The following is a 19826-nucleotide window of genomic DNA, read 5'->3' on the forward strand; positions in this document are numbered from 1 at the left end:
GTGAGGGTTGCACAACTCTGTGAATATGTTAAAGACCACTGAACTGTACATTTTAAGTGGGTGAATTTTATGGTGTGTGTGTTAGGTGTCAATACAGATAGATACTTTTTTTTTTTTTTTTAATTCTCCAGCACAGTGGAAATTGAATCTGGGTCTGCTGTTATCAGGGATTTCTGTCCCTAAATGTTTCTGGACCCCACAGTATCCAATTTGTGTCAGAAACACTCAAGGTAACCAGCTCCCTTGAGATTGTCCTCCCACCCGCCAGGTGCAGAACACTTCTGTTCATTTGTCCTACACCTCCCTCCAGGTGTTTAAGGAAGGCTTGTCCGGTCCCGGTGTGTGGTGGCTGCATCTTTGGGCACCTTGGCACCTGACCTCTGGGGTCTCTTTTCCTACAGGTTGTTCCCATTTTGTGGACTCCCAGTTCTGTGACCCTGTGCCCATACAGCAATCCCCCGGACTGCAGGCATCCTGTAAGGTGACGTATTGGGAAGGAATGGGAGAGGAGGGAGGGAGGGCCATAGGGCCTAACAGTCCTTCCCAGGACCCCAGGACCCCCCTCCCCATTCTCTATCCAGGAAGCCCTGGGGCAGGGAGTTGGCAGTTTCCATCTCCCTCACCACCTGCCCTCTTGCCTCCTGCCCACACCCCAGAACCCCCAGACACATGGACACAGGACACGCATCCATCCAAGAGATGTTTAATGTATCTTAGGTTCAAAGTACAAAATACAGGGCAGGCGCTAACCCCAGGAAAGTCACCTGCCACCCAGTCAGCCCCTTACCACTGCAGCCAGACATCCCAGCCCCAGAGCAGTGGAGCAGTGGCCCTGGGATACCTGGCTCCTTTCCTGTTTGGGGAATAACAAGGTGACAATGTGGGTGGGAGCCCAGAGACCATCGTCTCCCCTCCTCATAAAACCCAGACCCAAGGATCTGAAAGGTCCAAACTTGGACACAGAGCAGCAGATCCCTCAGAGTAACCCTGGCTAAGAAGCAGCCCTCTTGTGAACCCTGGCCCAGCCCTGTGGCCATAGTCCTGGAAAAGGAGGAACTATTGCCCCAGTGACTGGCAGCAAAGGGAAGGAGATAAAGCAAGGAGTGGAGACAGATTCCCACTGCCCTAAACAAATTGATTATGGGTAGCTGACCCAACAGGGCAGCAAAGCCTGCTGCACCTCCCACCCCATACCCTCTGAGGACCAGCCCCTCGTGGAGCCTTCTGCCAGGGTCCTGTCCTTGCACTGGCGCTAGGGAGGAGATGGAGGGCAGGAAAGGCCAGTGTCAGCTGAGGAATGATGCCCTTGCTTTGGGGGCAAGAACATCTGCGTAGAGTCACCCCATGAGGACCCTCTGGGGAAGGGGCATCAACTACCTGCATCTCTGGGCCTTGCCCCTAGAAGCTCTGGACTGGGTCTTGAGCCAGGGTAAGGGCCTTACTGAAAGGGAAAGTGGCAGGAGTTAGAAGCAGGGAGGGTGGTGAAAAAGGTCCCTGTGAGGACCAGCCCAGGAGACCCTTCTGACCTGCCCCAAGGGAGCCCAGTTGCTACTTCAGTCCAGGCCCCTCTAGCCCCATGTCAGGTTGAGTGGGCTCCTCTGCCCATTGTGCAGGGAAGGTTTCCACAGGGGCTCGGCCCCCTGCTCCTCCTCGAGTCCCTGGACTACAGCCGGCCACCTCTGTTGAACTGGATGCACCAGTGGGAGTTGGCGGTGCCTGGGCTGAGATGAGTGTGGTCCTCATGTCCCATGAGGGGCTGCAGCTCCTGCTGCTGGGGGATGTCAGCGCTGCTCTCGCTGTGAGAGCGGCCAGCCTTGGCCAGGCTCGTGGGAAAGGCAAAGCTAGGGCGTAGATCAGAAGGCAGGTTGAGAGGGGCCTGGGGCTCTTCAGTGACCAGTGAGCGGGGAGGCAGGCGGGTCATAGGTGGGGCCTGGGTACAGGGTGGGGATGCCAGGCTCTCCAGGGACGAGATGCTTTGGTTCCAGCCTGTCTGCATGTCCACGGGCACAATCTTGGTGGTCTCTGAGGACACGTAGACTGCCAGGTCCCCCTGCCCACTCTTCCAGGGCAGCTCCTTCTCTGCACAGGTTGGGGAAGGGGGTATGATGCGTGGGCTTGGACACACCTCAAGGCTCCCTGGGGACAGAGTACACATGCACTCATTACCAATCCAGTGGAATCTTTCTCAAGTATAAGCACACTTTCAATAAATCAGTTCACTCCACAGTTGCCACATAACACCCACATGTGCAGTTTTTTGATGCATGCCTTGCCGCGTGGAAGCGCCACAGCTGGTTTTGCTCCCCATAGTATGCCCAGCACCTAGCACAGGGCTGGGCACATAGCAGTTGCTCAACAAATACCTATTGAACAAGTGAAAATAACTAAAGCAAGAGAAAGCGGGATCAAGGCAAGAAAAAACCCATCTACGATCAGCCCTCACCCAACTTGCAGTGCTAGTCTTAAACCACATCCTGCCAAGCCCCATCCCAGGGTGAGACAGCAGCGGAGTGAGGAAGATCTTGAGGCTTGGCCACTGGGCTCCTTGCCTGAGTTCCCACCACAGCCCTTTGGTGCGACAGAGTCCAGGAGTGTGAGCTCATGTGAACCTAACAACAGGCTAAAGCTGTGCCGGCGAGGGCGATGCCAGAGCACAGGGGACCTGAGAATCCCAGAACTGCTGGCAGCCAGCATGGAAGGCCTGGCCGCTGCATTACAGGAAGTCTGAGGTTCTGAAAGAGGAAACCTGGGAAAGAGCAGCCCTCTGGCCACCTACCACCCCTTGTTCTCCAAAGTCAAGCTCAATGCCTTGTGTATAATAGGTGCTCAGTATGTGTCTGCTCATTGATAAAGTCCTGAGCACTCCAAAACTCTTGACTGAGTATGTTATGAAATGTATTAATTCTGTGATTGAAAGTAAAACTACCTCTCTTGAAAGACTTGGGATGCTGGATTGAATTTTAACAACAACAAAAACTAAACGAAAAACTTCAGTGTTGGGCTTCCGTGGTGGCGCAGTGGTTAAGGATCCACCTGCCAATGCAGGGGACATGGGTTCGAGCCCTGGCCCGGGAAGATCCCACATGCCACGGAGCAACTAAGCCCGTGCGCCACAACTACTGAGCCTGAGCTCTAGAGCCCGCGAGCCACAACTACTGAGCCCATGTGCCACAACTACTGAAGCCTATGCGCCTAGAGCCCGTGCTCCGCAACAAGAGAAGCCACGGCAATGAGAAGCCCGCGCACTGCAACGAAGAGTAGCCCCCGCTCACCACAACTAGAGAAAGCCTGTGCACAGCAACGAAGACCCAACACAGCCAAAAATTAATTAATTAATTAATTAATTAAAAAAAAAAACTTCAGTGTTCACCTTTAGAGGATGCTGGGGAACTAACTGTTGGTATGAAAACTGATAAATAAAATGAAAAATTCAAGCATTTATCCATTCTTCCCTATGTGAACTGTACCTCAAAGTAACTAAGTAATTGATGAAGGGAAGTTTTTTTTATAGAAGAATTACTGTTAATCAATGCAGATGAAAAAAGAGACATAGACTATCACCACTGTGCAGCCCCTAATGAAATGCTGGATCTGGCAGTGATCACCAGTGGCTGCCAAGACCGTCTGATGAAAAGTTGACAGGGAACTTGATAATGGACGGATCAAGCCAACAACAGCTAAATCCAGTTATCAACATTAACCTCACAAAAAGAGAGACACCCAGATGCTTCCTGGTGTGATGAATGCAATAGGAGGTACAGCATCACCACCTATGAAGTATGCTTACCAGATCTGATCTGGATTTAATTATTGGTTTAGAGGAAATATAAGGGTCAGTGAAACATATTAAATGATGCTTTGGGGATGCAATCAGCAAAATCCAGACAAGGAAAGACTGGGGGACAAAGAATCAGGTTATTTCAATAAATCCAGTGGAAGAAAAAAAGGTATTGGTGGGGGGAACCTATAAATCAGGGTTTTTCAGACTTGACATTATTGACAGGTTGGAAGAGATACTTTGTTTTAGGGGGGCTGTCCTGTGCATGGTAGGATGTTTACCAGCATCCCTGGCCTCTACCCACTCACTGCAGAGGTAGCCCTCCAGCTGTGACCACCCAAGATGTCTCCAGACAATCCCCTAGAGGGCAAAATCCCTCCACCACTACCCTCTTAAGAATCACCGCTGTAGATTAAAAGAGACTTATCAACAGATTTCATGGGTGGGTCTTGTCTGGATTTTTATTTGAACAAACCTACTGTAAAAAAATATTAAGATAATCAGGGAAACTTGAACACTGACTGGATATCTGATAACAAAGATTTTGGATATGATAATGGTATTGTGGTTATATTTTTAAGAAGAATCTTTATCTTTTAGAGATACATGCTGAAGTATTTTTTGATAAAGTGATAATGATATTTGAGATTTGCTTCAAAAGAATCCAGTGAAGAGAGGGGCATAGTGAGGGGTATGGATGAAATAAGATTGGTTAGGAGTAGATAATTATTGAAGCTGGCTGGTGGATAGATGGGAAGTTTATTTTACTATCCTGTCTATTGTATATTTTGAAATTTTCTATAATATGTTTTTTAAAAGACACCTAGGGTGCTTGAGCCAACTCAGGCTCCTCTCTCAGGTCAGGCTGCCACCCTCACCGGGTCTGTACCTGAGGGCTGGTGTGCTGAGCATGGGTCACAACGGAGCCTGGTGTTAGGTTTGCTTGTCACCTCGTGTTTCTCGCCAGAGAGTAAAGGGAGGCGGCACGGCAGTAAAAAGGCTTTGGGCTTTGAATCGGGTGGGTCAGGTTCAAATTCTGGTTCTGCTGACTCTGGACAAGTCCCAAATTCCTTTGAGCTCAGTTTCCCCATCTTGGTTGTTGTGAGGATTGAATCAGATCATGTATGTCAGGTGTCTGACATAAAGGAGATGCCCAGCAAATGCTGGTTGGTGAATAAATGAGCGAATAGGAAGAGGTATTGTCTGGAGTAGGGCCATCAGTGAAGGGGGAGGAAACCAGCTGCACAGTTCCAGAGGGAGGTAGGCGGGAGGAAGCCATTACCTGAAACTTTGCCCTCTTGGAGAACCTCACTGGTAGCCCGAGCCACAAAGATGATCCCTTCATCGTCCTCCTTCTCTGTCTCCGAACTGTCGCTGTCCTCCTCCTCCTCAGACTCTACGGTTAATATCACAGCAGCTGGAGAGGGACAAGAGCCGAGTGGGGTTGGCCACCAGCAGCTGCCTCTTGGTACCGCACAACCCCAAGCCGGACCCCCTGTCCACCCAGGTAGAGCCCGCAGTTGGCAGGGACACCTGCTTTGTCCTGTGGCTGTTACAGCACTGGCCTGTGGAGTTGGGTGTTTGAGAGGAAGGGAGGTGGGGCTGCAGAGCTGAAGGAGGCAACAGGGAAGGCCAAGTCCTCAGAGGAAACCATAAGGAGAGTCACACTTTCCAGCTCCCCCATCATCTCTCAGCCCCAGATCCCGTCGTCAACTGGAAGCACAAACATCTGGAGGGCTGGAAGGCCCATCAGTGTGCAGCTCATCCAAACTCCTGGTTTTATAGACGGGGACACCAGGGTTCACCCATCCTTCAAGGCCCAGACCAAGCTCCCCCTTTTATGACACCTTCTCCAAGTCCTCAAGGCCTGTAACCTGTAGTTAGCTATCTGATGTCACAGATGTCTAATAACTGCTTAGATATGTTCAGCTTTGAAATCAAGTATGCCCATCTAGTCCCTGAGGGGAAGAGCCCCAGTTTATGGTATTGAATGCTGTACAGAGGAGGTCCTTCAGGCTTCTGGCTAATGGGCCCCTGCCCTTTCCCTCCCTATCCCATCCTCAACTCCACCCCACTCCCTGCTTGCCTGTGTCCTGGAAGCCCAGGTCTCGAGGAGGTTTCCCATTTGTAGCCTCCGTGTTAGCCATGCCATCCTTCTAAGGACCAAAAAACAAAAAACCCTAAGCCTCTGGCCCTGGCTCCAAACTCCAACCCTGTCGTCTGGTGGGGTCAACAGGACAGGTCTTCCTGATGCAGCAGGGAAGGGAATCTGTCAATCCCAATGGTTCTACCATCCCTTGACCCCACCCCCACCCCCACCCCCGCAAGTGTGGAGTCTGACATGCCCCAGCAAGGACACTCAGTACGTCAGCTTGGGCTGAATAAGGAGCTCATGGAGTCCGCCCAACGAGGAATCTGCCTTTCTCCTGCCCATTTCACCTCTGGTAGGTGGTCCTGCTGCCTCCCAGCATGTGACCACATGGACAAGAGGCTGATCTCCTTCTGAAGCCCTTGCCTTCCCCTTCTGGGGCTCCAGGAAGATGCAAAAGGGAACCCAAGCTGCTGCAGCCCCCAAGTCCCTGAGAATTATCCATCTAGGGGGGCCCCCTAGGCTGGATTCCAATACTTGGGAGCTCAAAACTGCGTGCTGTCAGCCTGCAGCTGCAGACAGGAGTCCCAGAGAAAGCACATGCCTTCTTGCGGCCGGCCTTGCGGGGTCGTGGCTTGCTCTTGGTGAAGCAGATGTTGTGCTTGGTGGACTTAAAGGACTCCAGCCGCCGCTTCATGTTCTGCTGGAAGACCTCCTTGTCCTGGCGCTCCTGCGCATCCTCAGAGATGAAGTGGCGGCTGCAGCTGGCTTTGTACTGACAATGACAGCCCCGCCCTGCCGTGAGGCTGGGTGTCCTGGCCTCCCACAGGGACCCCAGGCCACAGCCCCATGTTCACCATAGCTCCTGCTGGCCCACTGTTGCCAGAACTAGCCATGGATTGAAAAAACAAAACAAAAAATACAGTAGGGACCCAGCCAGACTCTATACTCTCTATATGCTCAGTTCACTGGGGGAAAACTTTCCTTTATCCCAGAACCTGTTTCCTCAAATTTGGCTTTCCGTATTCCCTACTGCCCTCTCCCAGTTCTCTCTGATCTGACGTGACAAAAGGCAGGGGACCCTGTGTCTTGTCCTTCAGGGCTACTGTGAGGCCAAGGGGGGCATTTCCTTCTTTGCACCTCTGTTTATCTGAGCCTGGTCCACATGCCTGGCCCATTTGCCTCCTTTTAACTACACAGGACTCTCTGTCCAGCTGGAACTCTCCAGCTAGCCAGTTCTCCAGCCACCACCGTGACTCCGCAGGCTGCACTTTGAACTTCCATGACTCCCTCTCTTGATACCTTCGACCCCCTCAGTCCCACGATACCTGAATTGGTGTCCAGTTCAGGACCACCCCCATCTCCTCTTTCCAACTCTTTCTCATAAAGACCAAGCCCACTACACACTCACTTAGACTGTCTCCACCTCTGCCCTTGACTGCCGAGAGGCCTTTTCATTACCTAGTGGTAACCCCCCAAAGTACTGCCCGCATGTTCCCAATCATTTGTCTTGCCTCACATCCCCAGTCTGGTCCCTTTCCTTTGCCTCATATTTCATGCTTCCCTGAGCTGGATCTAAGAGCCCCCTTTAAGTCTCCTCCCAGCTGCCCTCTTCTACACGCTCACACAGAGGTGCCCCTCTCTCCTGGGCATGCGGGGGCCCAGCTCCTTCACAGGGCTTCTCACTCCCCAACCCAGGCCTCCGCTTTGCTTAGCTCACTCCCTGCCTCCAGCAGTTCCCTGCTCTGCTCCCTCCTCCCTCCCGGTCCTCCACTCCTGCATCTTCAATCCTTCCATCGACACTGGCCCCCCTCCCTCTGCTTTTAAGCATGCTCCTGCCCTTACCTCCTTGAAAAAGGCCTTTCCATTGATACCATTGCCTCGCTTTTGCTGCCAGACTTTTACACTTACATTCTGACACTTCCCCTAGTACCCATTCCTTGACTATCAGAGAAACAGCTCCATGTACATGTATAGCTGATTCGCTTTGTTATAAAGCAGAAACTAACACACCATTATAAAGCAATTATACTCCAATAAAGATGTTAAAAAAAATAAAAAAAGAAATGCAAACTAAAAAAAAAATACAGCTCCAGGGGGGTTTGCCTGATTGCAACTTCAGTGTGCTGCTTTCTCCCTGGTCAGCAGTGCCATGGCCTCTGGTTAGGCAACATCTGTGCAACGTCCAGCCCTCCTTATGCCCCAGGCCTCCGAGACACCATCTGCTACTGCCCCTCCAAGGGCTCCTCCTCTCTCCTCCGCTGGCTCCCCTTCCTTTTCTTACATGTGCATTCCTCAGTGTTGTCCTTGGCCCCCCTCTCTCCCCTCTAAATGCCCTCCCCAGTGAAAGTGTCCTCTCTCAGCGCCAGCTAGCCCAGGGATACATCTGTGTTTCCCAAACATCAGCCATCAGACCAGCTACATGTGAATCCCCTCAGGGGACTTATTAAGAGCAGATTCCTCATCCCATTGCACACTATAGGATCAGACTCTCCAGGAGAAGCCAGGAATATGTATTCTAGCAAGCTCCCTGGGAAATTCTGATGTAGCCAGGCCAGGAAATCTCTGATACAGATTGCTTCCAAATCTTTACCTCCAGCCCGTATCTCTCTCCTAAACTATAATCTTATGTTTCTAACTGCATACTAGATACTTCTGTCTCTCTCTGATGATATTTCTGTGAAGAACATGAGGAATTATGGATGGTGTTCTGGCATAACTAAGTGGATTTAGAACTGGTTGAGTAACCATACCCAAAAAATTCTTGATCAAGGTCAGTCTGGAGGAAAGTCTTTAGTAGCATGCCACAGGGCTCTGTCCTCAGCTCTATCCTGTTCAACATTTGTATGTTGATTTTGATGACTACAAAGTTAACAGGCTTAGCAAATTTTCCTATGATGTGAATCTGAGGAGATATTTGGTGGCAGACATGGGATCCAAACAATGGAATGATGGGCTAAATCAAATAAGATGACATTTAACAGGGATAAGCACAATCTTAATCCAGTTTTTTTTTTTAATTGACTTCACAAGAACTGGTTGGACTGAACCATTGACCAATCTTACACACACACATCCACAGACAGTCAGTCATTATGTACTTCCTGATGTAATACAATAAGAAATACACAGCACACCTATCAAATGTTCCTGAATACAACCGGGCCTCCAGATTTAACTACCAAGAAATACAGTATGTAGAGGAACATGTTAAACACCACCACTGGAATACCATCAGAATCTGTAAAATGGAACATTCTCTGAGATAATGGATCCAGTTTCTTCAGTAAGTAAATAATGAGAAAAAAAGGAAGACAAAACTATCACCGATTTTTTTAAAAAAATAGAGACATGTTTACTAAATGCGAACTGTGGACTTTATTTGGATCCTGACTTGAACAAACCAGCTGGAAAAAGGTATTTATTGACCACTGGCTGGATATTTGAGGTGAGAAGGAATCACTGTTATTTGTTGTAAGTGATAAGGGTACTATGGCTTTCTTTTTTAAAGAATTCTTGCCACCTAGAGATATATATGGAAATAGTTAGAGATGATATGATGTCTGGAGTTTGCTGTAAGATAATAAAGTGTAGCTGGGGCGTAGGGGGGGACAGAATGTAACAGAATTGACCATGCATTGAAAATTATTGGAGGTGAGTGGTGGTTAAATGAGTTATTCTCTCTAGTTTTCTGAATGACAGAAATTTTCCGTAAGAAAAAAGTAAACAAAACCAAAAAACAAACAAACGAAAAACCCCACAGGTTGGATGCAACAGGGTTTAATAGTCATTAACTGAGGAAGACATGGTGGGTTGCCTGACTATAAGGACAATATGGGGCCTCAGGGTGGTGAGCCAAAGCTGGAGGGATTCTGGGCTGTGGGAAGAGAATGGTAAGTTCCAGAACTAGAAAGGTGAAAGAGCCCCTGTGCCAAACCCAGGCCACGGCAGTGAAAGCCCAGAGTCCTAACCACTAGGCTACCAGAGAACTCCAAGAGCCCTCATTTCTGATGACTAAAGAAGACACACCAAGGACAGGAGCTGCTGGCCTGAGGGCAAGGAGGCCTGTGTGGGAGGAAGACGTTTTGAAACCTTTGCAGACTTACTCTGCAGAGCTGCAGAGAGTCAAATCAGGACCAGTGGGAGAAAATTAAAGGAAACCAATCTGTCTCAGCGGTAGAAACAGCCTTGACTGTTAAAGCTGCCAAGAATGGTAACAGCTGGCTTCTCATTTCAAAAAGGTTCAGGGTAATGGCTTGCTGCCCCCTTGTGGGGTTGCAACAGATTCCTTCCTGTATGGGTTGGGCCTTTCCGACCCCAAAGCTTCATGACCTGCATTGGACTAAACTCACATTACCTAAAACAGATGTCTGCCTCCCCCAGGTTAAGGTGGTCCTGCAGGCGGCTTCCTCAGCACTCCTGTTCTGTGACCCCATCAAGCCCTCTGTATCTCCTGCTCTCCCCTTCCTGGCTGATCACACAGTTCTTTGTGCTCCTCTCCCTTCCGACCACCCAGGTCTAATCCACAGTGGTTCACTCCAGCTTCCCAACTGGCTCTCCCAGCCTCTCAACTCACCCCCTCCAGTTTGATCTGCCCTCTGCTACCAGAGAAGACATTCTTAAACAGCTCTTGTAACAGGCCAACCTTTCTCAAAAAAAAACAACAAAAAACTAAAGGTTATAACCAACAAGATGAAGCCCACAATTTTCAACTGGGCATCCATAGCTCTCCACAAGCTGGTGCCAGCTGCCTCTCGAGCCTTCCATTGTGGCCTCCCCAAGACAATGCTCCCCCTCAGGACTCTGCCCTGCCTGTTCTCACCCTGTAGCGAGGTTTGTAAAGGCCTCCACAGAGCAGGTGGTGCATCACAGCATCCTCACGGTCCCGGCCGCTGCGTACTGTGTCGATCACCTGCAGATCCAGACATGCTCCACTGCCACTCTCCCTCCTGCAGGAGGGAGGAGACACGTGTGCTAGGGACGGGCCAGGAGGCACAGGCCAGGGGAAGGGCAGAAGCAAAGGTGCTCACGAATCTTCCCCAGAAGGGATTCAGAGAGAGGGCGCAATAGAGAGGAGCTTGAGGAAGGGAAGGGGGCTCAAGGACTTACAGCAGGTTGGTGACAGAGGTCTCTGCCACAGAATTGCGGCTGGGCATAGAGGGCAGAGTGAGCCCGGTGGAGGACAAGACGTGGCCTCCCTGCAGGGGCCAAGTCAGAGGTCAAAATGGCAATCAGATGAAAGGTGGCCCAGACAATCAGAGGGTAATAAAAAGAATAACAATGGTTAACACACTTTGCTCTTTTGAAGTTCCAGGGACTGTGCTAGGCACTTTTTATACTGAATCTACAAAACTCTGACAGAGGTACTTTTACTCGTGCTTTCTTAACAGTTGAAACTGAGGCTTCGAGAGGATAAGTGACTTACCCAAGGTCACAAGCGTGAGATGATAAGAACTGAACCACATCTCCTGACTCCAGAGTCCAGCTGTTTCCCACCTTCCTGTACTGCCTGCTAGACTCTACATGTCAGCATCAGGCCAGGCCACTTCACAAGACTATGGAGTCTGCTGGGAATTCCCAACTCCCTGCTCAGGGCCTGCCTGCTTGTCACCGCTTCCTGCCTTGCCCTGCTGGCCACCTGCCCACCCACCATTGTCTGCCGGCCCACCTGGTCCACGAAGCTGATGGCATCCCGGATGTTGAGTCTGTAGTACACATCCCAAATCTGGTCCCGGATGCGGTAGGCTGACCGCCGCATCAACAGCTGACTCAGGTACTTCTTATCAAACTGCTCCCACCTACAGAGGATGCCAGGCCCGGTCCTGAGTGCCATCCCCAAGGCCTGGGCGGCTGGCCCTTCCTCAGACAGGGCAGGGGCACCGCCAGCGCTGGGCCTATGTCTCTTGGTGTGGGCATCAGTCAGGGAGAATCTTGAAGCTGGTCCCTGCCCTTATGGAACTGACAGTGTTGTAGGAAAGCCTGACATTAATGAAGTTATTACATATAACTGTAAAATTACAACCATGGTAAGAACTATAAAGGATAATTATAGAGTATGATAGGGATTTGTCCTAGTCAGGGAGGCCAGGGAAACCTCCCTAAGGACTTGATGCCTGTGGTAAGATCTGAAGGATGAATAGAGGTTACGTAGGTGAGAGGGAGGCAAAGGAATGTTCTAGTAGAAAGAACAACATGTGCACAGGTCCCAGTGGCCAGGGCCGGGGGAGCATGGTGGGTTCTGAGTTTCTAAAACAGGGTTCATTTCATTGGCAGACAGATAGTCAAAGACACAGCTGAGCACAATGCGGCTGGTGTCTGGAGGTCCCAGACCATGCAGGGCAGAGCTGCGCAGGCCTCACTGGGGAGCCTTGTCTTATCCTGAGAGTACTGGGACACCAGTACTGCCAGTACTGCCCGAAGGGCTTCAGGAAGAAGTTGCCCAGCCTGAGCCTGACTGTGTCCCTCCTCAGAAGTGTGCACATCCCCCATGCTGCCCTGGCTGGTGAGGCTGCCGCTGCTGAAGGAGCCTCGGGGCAGCTCCCTCACCTGTCCCTCCAGTAGTGATAGCCATGGTGCCCCACAACGTCCTCCACTGCAGCCAGAATGTGGTCAAAAGTCTAGAAGGGGGGTGGGTAGGGGGACCGGATCAGGACTCTGCTCAAAATAGGAGAAGGGAGAGAGGGACAGGCGGAGGGATGGGGTTCTGGTACCCACGTGCTCATGCAGCTCCTGGTTCAGGGTAGGTTTGTGATGCTCACTCCTCTTCACCTTCAGCCACTTGACCAGTGGCTTGATGGTCAGGCCCTACGGACAGGCAGCCAGTGAGCCCTGCCCTGTCCAGTTCCCTGCTGCCTTTCCCTCCTCATAGTTAGGCTTCAGCTTCTGTATCCCCACCTCACTGCACTCAAGGTCTGGGAAGTCAGGCCCCCCTGCCTCCCACAAGAGGAAGAGGAGCCCCTCTCCCATAGGCTCTAAGCCTCCCCCAGGGCCTGCCAGACCCTCTCCCCATCCAGCCTCGTGGGCGCTCCCACCTGCACGATGACTGTGAAGAAGACCACCACAATAGTGGTGGCTACAAAGTAGTCCTTGGCAGGGATCTTGGTCCTGTCCAGGAGGATGACGAGAGCGAAGGCCACAGCCCCCCGCAGGCCCCCATAGGACATCACCACCTGGTCAATCTTGTCCAGAGGGACCAGCCGGAACTGATTCAACACCCACGTCTGCAGGACTACGCCTGCAGCAGGAGGGAGGCCAGTGGGAGCAGGGTGTTGGAGGGCACGCCTGCAGCAGGAGGGAGGCCAGTGGGAGCAGGGTGTTGGAGGGCACGCCTACAGCAGGAGGGAGGCCAGTGGGAGCAGGGTGTTGGAGGGCACGCCTGCAACAGGAGGGAGGCCAGTGGGAGCAGGGTGTTGGAGGGCACGCCTGCAGCAGGAGGGAGGCCAGTGGGAGCAGGGTGTTGGAGGGCACGCCTGCAGCAGGAGGGAGGCCAGTGGGAGCAGGGTGTTGGAGGGCACGACTGCAGCAGGAGTGGAGGGCACTGGGCATGGATGGCACCAAGTATCTGGGCTAAGGTCTGACAAGGGCTGGGAGGGGTGAGCAATAAGGGGAGGCTTAGAAATTGTTGACAAGGATGTGGACTCAGACTGGGAGATGAGCTGGGAGGGTGGGCAGGAAGGAGGGTGGGAAAGCAGAGGGTGCCGGCAATACCGAGGGCTCGGAAGAACAGGATGAAGAAGAGGGTGCCCAGCACCAGCCCAGAGTCCCAGGCCCACTTGGAAGAGTCCACGGCCGAGATGCCAAGCAGCATGAAGATGATGGTCTCAGCGCAGCTGGCTAGAGTCTTCATTGTGTACTTGACAGCTGTGCGGGACTTATGGGAGATGTTGGCCTCCACGTACTTCTTACAGCCCAGGCCACACATAGTCACCCTGGGAGAGGAATGGAGAGTCAGGGCGAGTGAGGAGGGGCCACAGGAAGCACAGCCCTTGGGGTTTGAGCATGCACAGGAGAGGGTGTTGCCCATCACAGGATGTCAGATTCTCAGAGCCAAAGCCCAGGGAGGCATGGAGATCATCCAAGGGTAGGTAGTGGTGGTCCTGGGATAAAAGGGTCCGAATCTCCAGGCTTCCCTCTTGGTGCCTTCTGGAGGGGGAAGGTGGGAGAAACATGCTCTGACTAGCGCACTGTGTGAGGCACCTTTTAGAGTTCTGTGGCCACCAGAGCCAGTAGCACCAGGCCTCAAAGTCCACTTCCAGCTCAGCCTACACCCCAGAGAGCACTTTAAGCAGAGGAATTTTGGGTTCTGGGGTGCCCAGGACAGCCCTAGAGGCAGGTTCTGGAATGTTACCTGAGGCTTAGTATCTCCCCAGGGGAGTCTGAAGCTCCCACTCCCACAAGGGCTCAGGGAGACCTATGGACTCCTCCGGGTCCTGCTTCTGTCCATGTGAGGGCGACCATCTCCAGTGCCCCCTCCCAGCTGCCTGCCTGCAAGGCCCCCAGGACTCACGCAAGAATGGCGGAGAGCGAGGCCATTTCAGCAGTAAGGTAGGCTGCGTAGGCGAGGAGGAAGACCAGCAGAGGCTCGATGATGCGGACCCGCTTGGTGAAGCGTGTGGTCAGGGCCAGGAGGAAGGCAAAGACTAAGCCCACGGCTGCCCCGCCCAGACTGACCACAAACAAGGAGGCTGGGGGAGGAGTGGGTTGTCAGCATGACCCCTGGCCCGGACCCCACCAGGGCTGACAAGACTGCTGCCTGGCAGGGAGTGGAGGATGATGCCCACTGTGCATGCCCACTGTGCTCCCCAGGGGTCAGGGTCCCAGAGCTAGGATTCCAGGAAAGGCCCTCCTTCTCAGGTTCTCAGGGCCCTATTTCTCCATACATGAGGGAAGGGAATGAGGCAACCCGAGCAGCGTCCTCTGTCCTGACGCGGTGGGGGGCAGGGGCTCAGCAACCCAGGGGAGGCAGACCTCCAGTGCCCGCCAAGAGGGAGGAAATACTGACCGACTCCCTTCAGGTAGTCAGTGGCCTGCACGTTGGCAGAGCCCATCTCCACAAAAGAGTTGCAGACCTTGTACAGCACCTAAGCGAGAAGAGGAGCATCAGGAGCGGCGGGGGGAGGTGGCAGCCTGGACTGCGTGGAGACGGCGAGGCAGGGCCCGGGGAGGAGTGGGGCCTGGTCAGAGCATGGCAGCCTGGGGTCAAGGAACGGCAGCGAGCCGAGCGCTCTCACCACAGTAACTGCATCGTTGAGCAGGGACTCGCCGAAGACGATGATAAAGAGGGTCTCGTTGACGTGCACCTCCTCAAAGACAGCCAACACGGCCACGGGGTCCACTGCTGAGATGAGGCTCCCGAACAGCAGGAAGTCCAGCAAGCCAGCCTGCACTCTAGGGGCTTTCGAGGGACAGATGAGGGACAGCAAGTGGTGAGGTACTGAACTGCCTACAGCAGTCCCTGTGACAAGCCCAGACTCCAGCCCCACTGTTAAAACAAGTAGCCCCAGAGAGGACCTGGGACGGTGAAGAGAGCGTCGGCCTGCAGGTCAGGAGACCTTAGGTCTTGAGCCTAAGGCCTGCCTTTGCCACTTACCAGCTCTGTGATGTTGGCACTGTCATTGTCACATGACTTCTCATAGGCCATGCCTCCTCATGTGCCTGCCTAACAGTACTGCTGCAAAAATCACACAGGAGCTGGCTACGAGAGCTCTATGTAACCTGGAAAGCTAAGGTGGCACTGACAGTAAGAACTGCAGCAACAGTAATAATAACCACCAGCAGGTGGAAATCGGCTGCTGACTGGCTTTATTCGGGAGAAGAACGAAAGAGTGCTTTCTCCCACACCGGTGGTTCTCAGCCTAAGGAACTCGACACGTCTGAATTATCAACATTCAGGGTTGAATGGATTTGGGGGCCAGGGAATGAGGAAGAAGGGAGCAGGACAGGGCAGCCTGAAGGCAAAGAGCCTCAGGAAAACAGACCTCTCCTGCTCACTTTGGACCTGATACCGAATGAGTTTAAGGGCCTCTATTTCCTCATCCATTAAAGTGGGACAAATTATAACCCCAGCAAGGTTGCTATGAAGAGCCAGTGGGATGAGTAAAGAGAGAACACCCAGTGTAGTGTCTTGCATTCTGTGGATGTATAATATGTATTTATTAAAAATAATAATAAAAACAGAAAACCACCCTGATGTGACCTGGGCAGAGCCCTCACAGGAAAGGTGAGCTGTGCCTCAGGGGAGCCAGGCTGGCAAGTGGCAGTATGGTATCAGGGCAGGAGGCAGCCAGAGTCCCAGCCTTGGCAGCCCACACACAGCTGGGAGCCAGGCCCCTACTCAGCTGTCATCTGCAGAAGCCCAGACTCATCTGGCAGGGACCTAAATGAAGGCTGAAGGCCCATCTGGAGCATTGCCTCACACTCCAGTTGGGAGGGACCTAAGATGGAGCTCTCAGGGCATGGCTGTCATCAACACAGGATCTTCAGAGCTGGAGGAGAAGGGAGTTGGCTGATGAGGCTGGCATAGCCTCCCGCTACCAGTCCAGGTCTTAAGGTCACTCACCCACAAGTCCAGCCTGCTGCAGGCCCCAGAGGGCAGCACCTGTCGTGAAGGCATTCCAGAGTGTGCCCACCACAGCATAGGTGAGGATGGCGCCCAGGTTGTCAAAGAATAGCCGGCTAGGCATGAAATAGCCCGAGTCCAGCACGATAGGAGGCAACAGGAAGAGGAAGAAGGTGCCTGGCTCCAGCTGGTATTCAGCTTTCTTGGCCACAGCCAAGACAATGCCCCCCAGCACCAGTCCCAGCAAAATCAGCAGGCAGCTCTCAGGGACCAGAGACGTCACCTTCCGAGACAAGTGAAACACTACAATGCAAGAAGAGGGCAAGAGGTATCAGCTTATGGGATGCGTGCGCGCACGCGCGCGCACACACACACACACACACACACACACACACATACACAGTGGCCTATAACCTCCCAGTCTTAGAAGTTTATTCAAGGTCGAGACCCCTGACACTGGGACCAAGGAAGAAGAAACATTCAGGACTGCTAGAATCTCCAGCCTCCAGGGCTTCAAATCCCCCGCTGCAGCCAAAGTTGTCTGTTTCTTGGTGCTCCTGTCATGGTAACCTAGATCTTTGCTTACTTTTTCCACCTCTGGAAATGCCCCCTCCTCTCTACTCTCATCCTTGAAGGACCTCACCTTTCTCTGATCTCCCTTATCCATTGCCATTATTTGAATCTCAGCAAATACTAGGTATATTTTTATGCATAACACAGCTGTAAAAATCAGGACCTCTGGAGTCAGGCTGCCTGGGTTTAAAGCCTAGCTCTTCCATTTACTAGTTCTGTGACCTTGGAGCAAATAACTTCACCTCTTTGACTTTCAGTTTTCCCATCAGTAAAATGGGGATAAAAACAGTAATGATCTCATAGGATTGTTGTGAGGTTTAAGTAAGGCAGTCTACTCAAAAGCACTTAGCCCAGTGGTTTACAGTAAGCACTCTATAAATGTTACCTATTACTATATTATTGTGCCCTGCCTCTCGAGCTAGACCATAATGCATAACATACCTCCTAGGAGCACTGTAGACCTCCTAGCCCAATGTGCTTTTCATTATATAGGCTCACTAAGGACTCAGTAGTTTAAAAAGCATTAAGTTTAGCAGTCAGAGATCCAGTTCTTCTTCTGGCTCCATTCCTTCCTAATTGTGTGATCTCAGGCAAATTATTTAATTTACCTGAATTTCAATTTCTTCTCCTGTAATATGGGAAAAGATACCCATCACACAGGGTGAGGATAAAATGATATAGTGTGAATTTTCCTAGCAGAATGTCAGACATATAATAGGATCTCAGCAAATGTTAATTCAATATGACTCTGGGAGAAAATAATGACAGATCTGTCCCTAGGAAAGAAGAGGAGGTTTTCTAGCGCTATTGCCGCTCCTACCTTTGCCTCCTAATATAAACTGTTTTGGCTTTCCCTTGGGACCTGAGACCAGATGAGCACCTCTCCCCAGACAATCCCTAGAGTGGTGGGTAGTGAGGGAAGCCTCTGCGTTAGGCTGTGTGAGACCCAATGCCAAGACAGTACCCTTTGGAAGCTGTACCCAGAGAGCCTAGGGCAGTGCCTGGCACATGGTGGGATCTACATAAATATTTGGTGAATAAAAGGAAAAAAAAAAATCTCCTGGTAATGAAGCTGGGGGAAGGTATCTCTGAACATTCTACCCATCTCCCCTGCCCCCATTCCCAAGGATTTTGTTTTGTTTTGTTTTGTTTGATGAGAAAAAGGCTCTCTTCTACCTCCATAGGAGATGTCATCCAAGCTAGAAAAAGCACTATGATTTATGGGGGAAGCTACAGTCATTGCTGTAAACCCTAAATAAGACAGGAACTCTCCAACTGGCAGACTTAGCAAACCCAATTCTTGGCTCCCAAATCTGAGGCTCCTCCCACCTTGCTCTCATTGCTTCCAGGCCCTAAGGTGAGCTCAGCCATAGCTCTTCCCACACTCATCCCTACCTTTGGTCCCCCTTTCCTCTCCTGCAGGGACTTTATTCCATCCTTATCTCCAGAGTATGTATTAATCCCAGTAAAAACCCTTCACAAAAGCTGTTCTCTGACAGCACTAGGCTCCCTGAGGGCATTTCAAGCCCCATTTTCCATTATTAATGGGCTGCCACAGCAGAGTGGAGAGTTCTTCTGTTCCTGCCCAGCCCCCACCCCCAGCTGTGTCCCTGGGGGGAGAAGGGGGCAAATCCTAGACTGTGTGATTCCTACATGAAGACTGTATTGGTGAGACTGGAGTACAGGCTGTGCCTGCATAGATGGGGAGTGAGTAGCAACGGCTCAGCTATAATTAGTCACCCCCACAGCAGAGCCTGCACAGCAGGGAGAGGGAGGAGGGTCTGTGGTGGGAGGAGGGACCACTGGCTGCTCAGAAGTGGGGAGGAAGGGGCAGAGGCAAGGAAAAGCAGCTCTATTCAAGGAAAGGAGTCTGAAGCACAACCTTTATTGTGCAGACTGAAGGAGACTGGATGTATGAAAGCATCTAGTGCAGGCAGTGCAGAGTATAAAGCCCCAATAAATGGAAGTTTCTTATATCCTGAGGTGGGAAGAAGGTAGACCTGAATTGGGGCAGGGGCACAGCTAGGCACAAGAAGGGGGCACCTTTAGGGGAGCAGAGGGGGGATAGAGGAAAAGTGGCAGTTTAGTATCCCAAGAGAATGGACACTTGGCGGTGGCCTCCAGGGAAGGCTGCTTCCTCAGAACCAGGATGCCTGGGTTTGTAGGAGAACACCATCCCCTCAATGTCCCCACACGTCTTCACTGCTGACAGAAGCTTTTAGGAGGCTGGGGATTGGTGGAGGACAGCCCAGATCAAAGAGCTTACTTCAAGGAGAAGAGAGGAAAGGGCAAAGGAATCTAGGGATGGGGCTGGAGAGGGATGGGGCTGCAGAGAGCTGGGGCAGCCCTTTGAGAAGGCAAATCCTCAGGGCTCCCACTCGAGGAGAAGGGGAGGAGGGAGATCAACAAGAGGAGGCGCAGAAACAATGTGAGAGCCTGGATTTGTGGAATCGGAAGCTAGGTCGGGGCACTCTGCAAGAAGCCGGCCCGGATCTGGGGACTAGGGGTTGGGGGCGGGTCCAATGACGGCCGCCGGCCCTGGCGCACGCACACACGCACTCACCGATTTTAGCCAGGCTGGCCACCAGGATCCAGAGGGCTACCAGGTAGGGCGCCTCCACCTCGTGCCACTGCCAGCGGAAGAGCGCCAACCCTGGGGGAGGCTCACCCGGCGACCCCGGCTCCTGGGTGGGCTCTTCGGTTGCTCCCGCCCCCGCCAGGGGCAGCCAGAGCAGCGGCAGTGCGGCGCGCAGCATCCTGCCGCCTGCCTAGCAGCCCTCCCGGCACCGCACGGCCGCCGGCCCCGCGTCGCCGCCGCCGCCGCCTAC

General features: G+C 52.3%; 1 protein-coding gene across 3 annotated transcripts; it reads right to left on the reverse strand.

Moving 5' to 3' along the window:
• Positions 1 to 1663: 1663 nt before the first annotated feature.
• On the reverse strand, positions 1664 to 19754 carry SLC9A5 (solute carrier family 9 member A5; the record flags this gene model as incomplete). Of its 3 annotated transcripts, none has more annotated exons than XM_082863394.1 (16): positions 1664 to 2136; positions 5061 to 5195; positions 5865 to 5931; positions 6472 to 6642; positions 10690 to 10816; positions 10977 to 11065; positions 11536 to 11665; positions 12414 to 12484; positions 12582 to 12671; positions 12899 to 13101; positions 13575 to 13795; positions 14374 to 14551; positions 14869 to 14947; positions 15098 to 15261; positions 16426 to 16728; positions 19562 to 19754. In XM_082863394.1, the coding sequence occupies 16 exons, from the start codon at positions 19752 to 19754 to the stop codon at positions 1664 to 1666; spliced, it is 2694 nt and encodes an 897-aa protein (XP_082719520.1). The 3 variants fall into 3 exon arrangements, with proteins under 3 accessions (XP_082719520.1, XP_082719519.1, XP_082719521.1); XM_082863393.1 differs by having other exon boundaries at positions 5865 to 5934; XM_082863395.1 differs by lacking the exon at positions 16426 to 16728 and having other exon boundaries at positions 5865 to 5934.
• Positions 19755 to 19826: the final 72 nt, after the last annotated feature.

The sequence above is a fragment of the Leucopleurus acutus genome (genome assembly GCF_964270905.1).
Source record: "Leucopleurus acutus genome assembly, chromosome: 20".
Classification (NCBI taxonomy): Eukaryota; Metazoa; Chordata; class Mammalia; order Artiodactyla; family Delphinidae; genus Leucopleurus; species Leucopleurus acutus.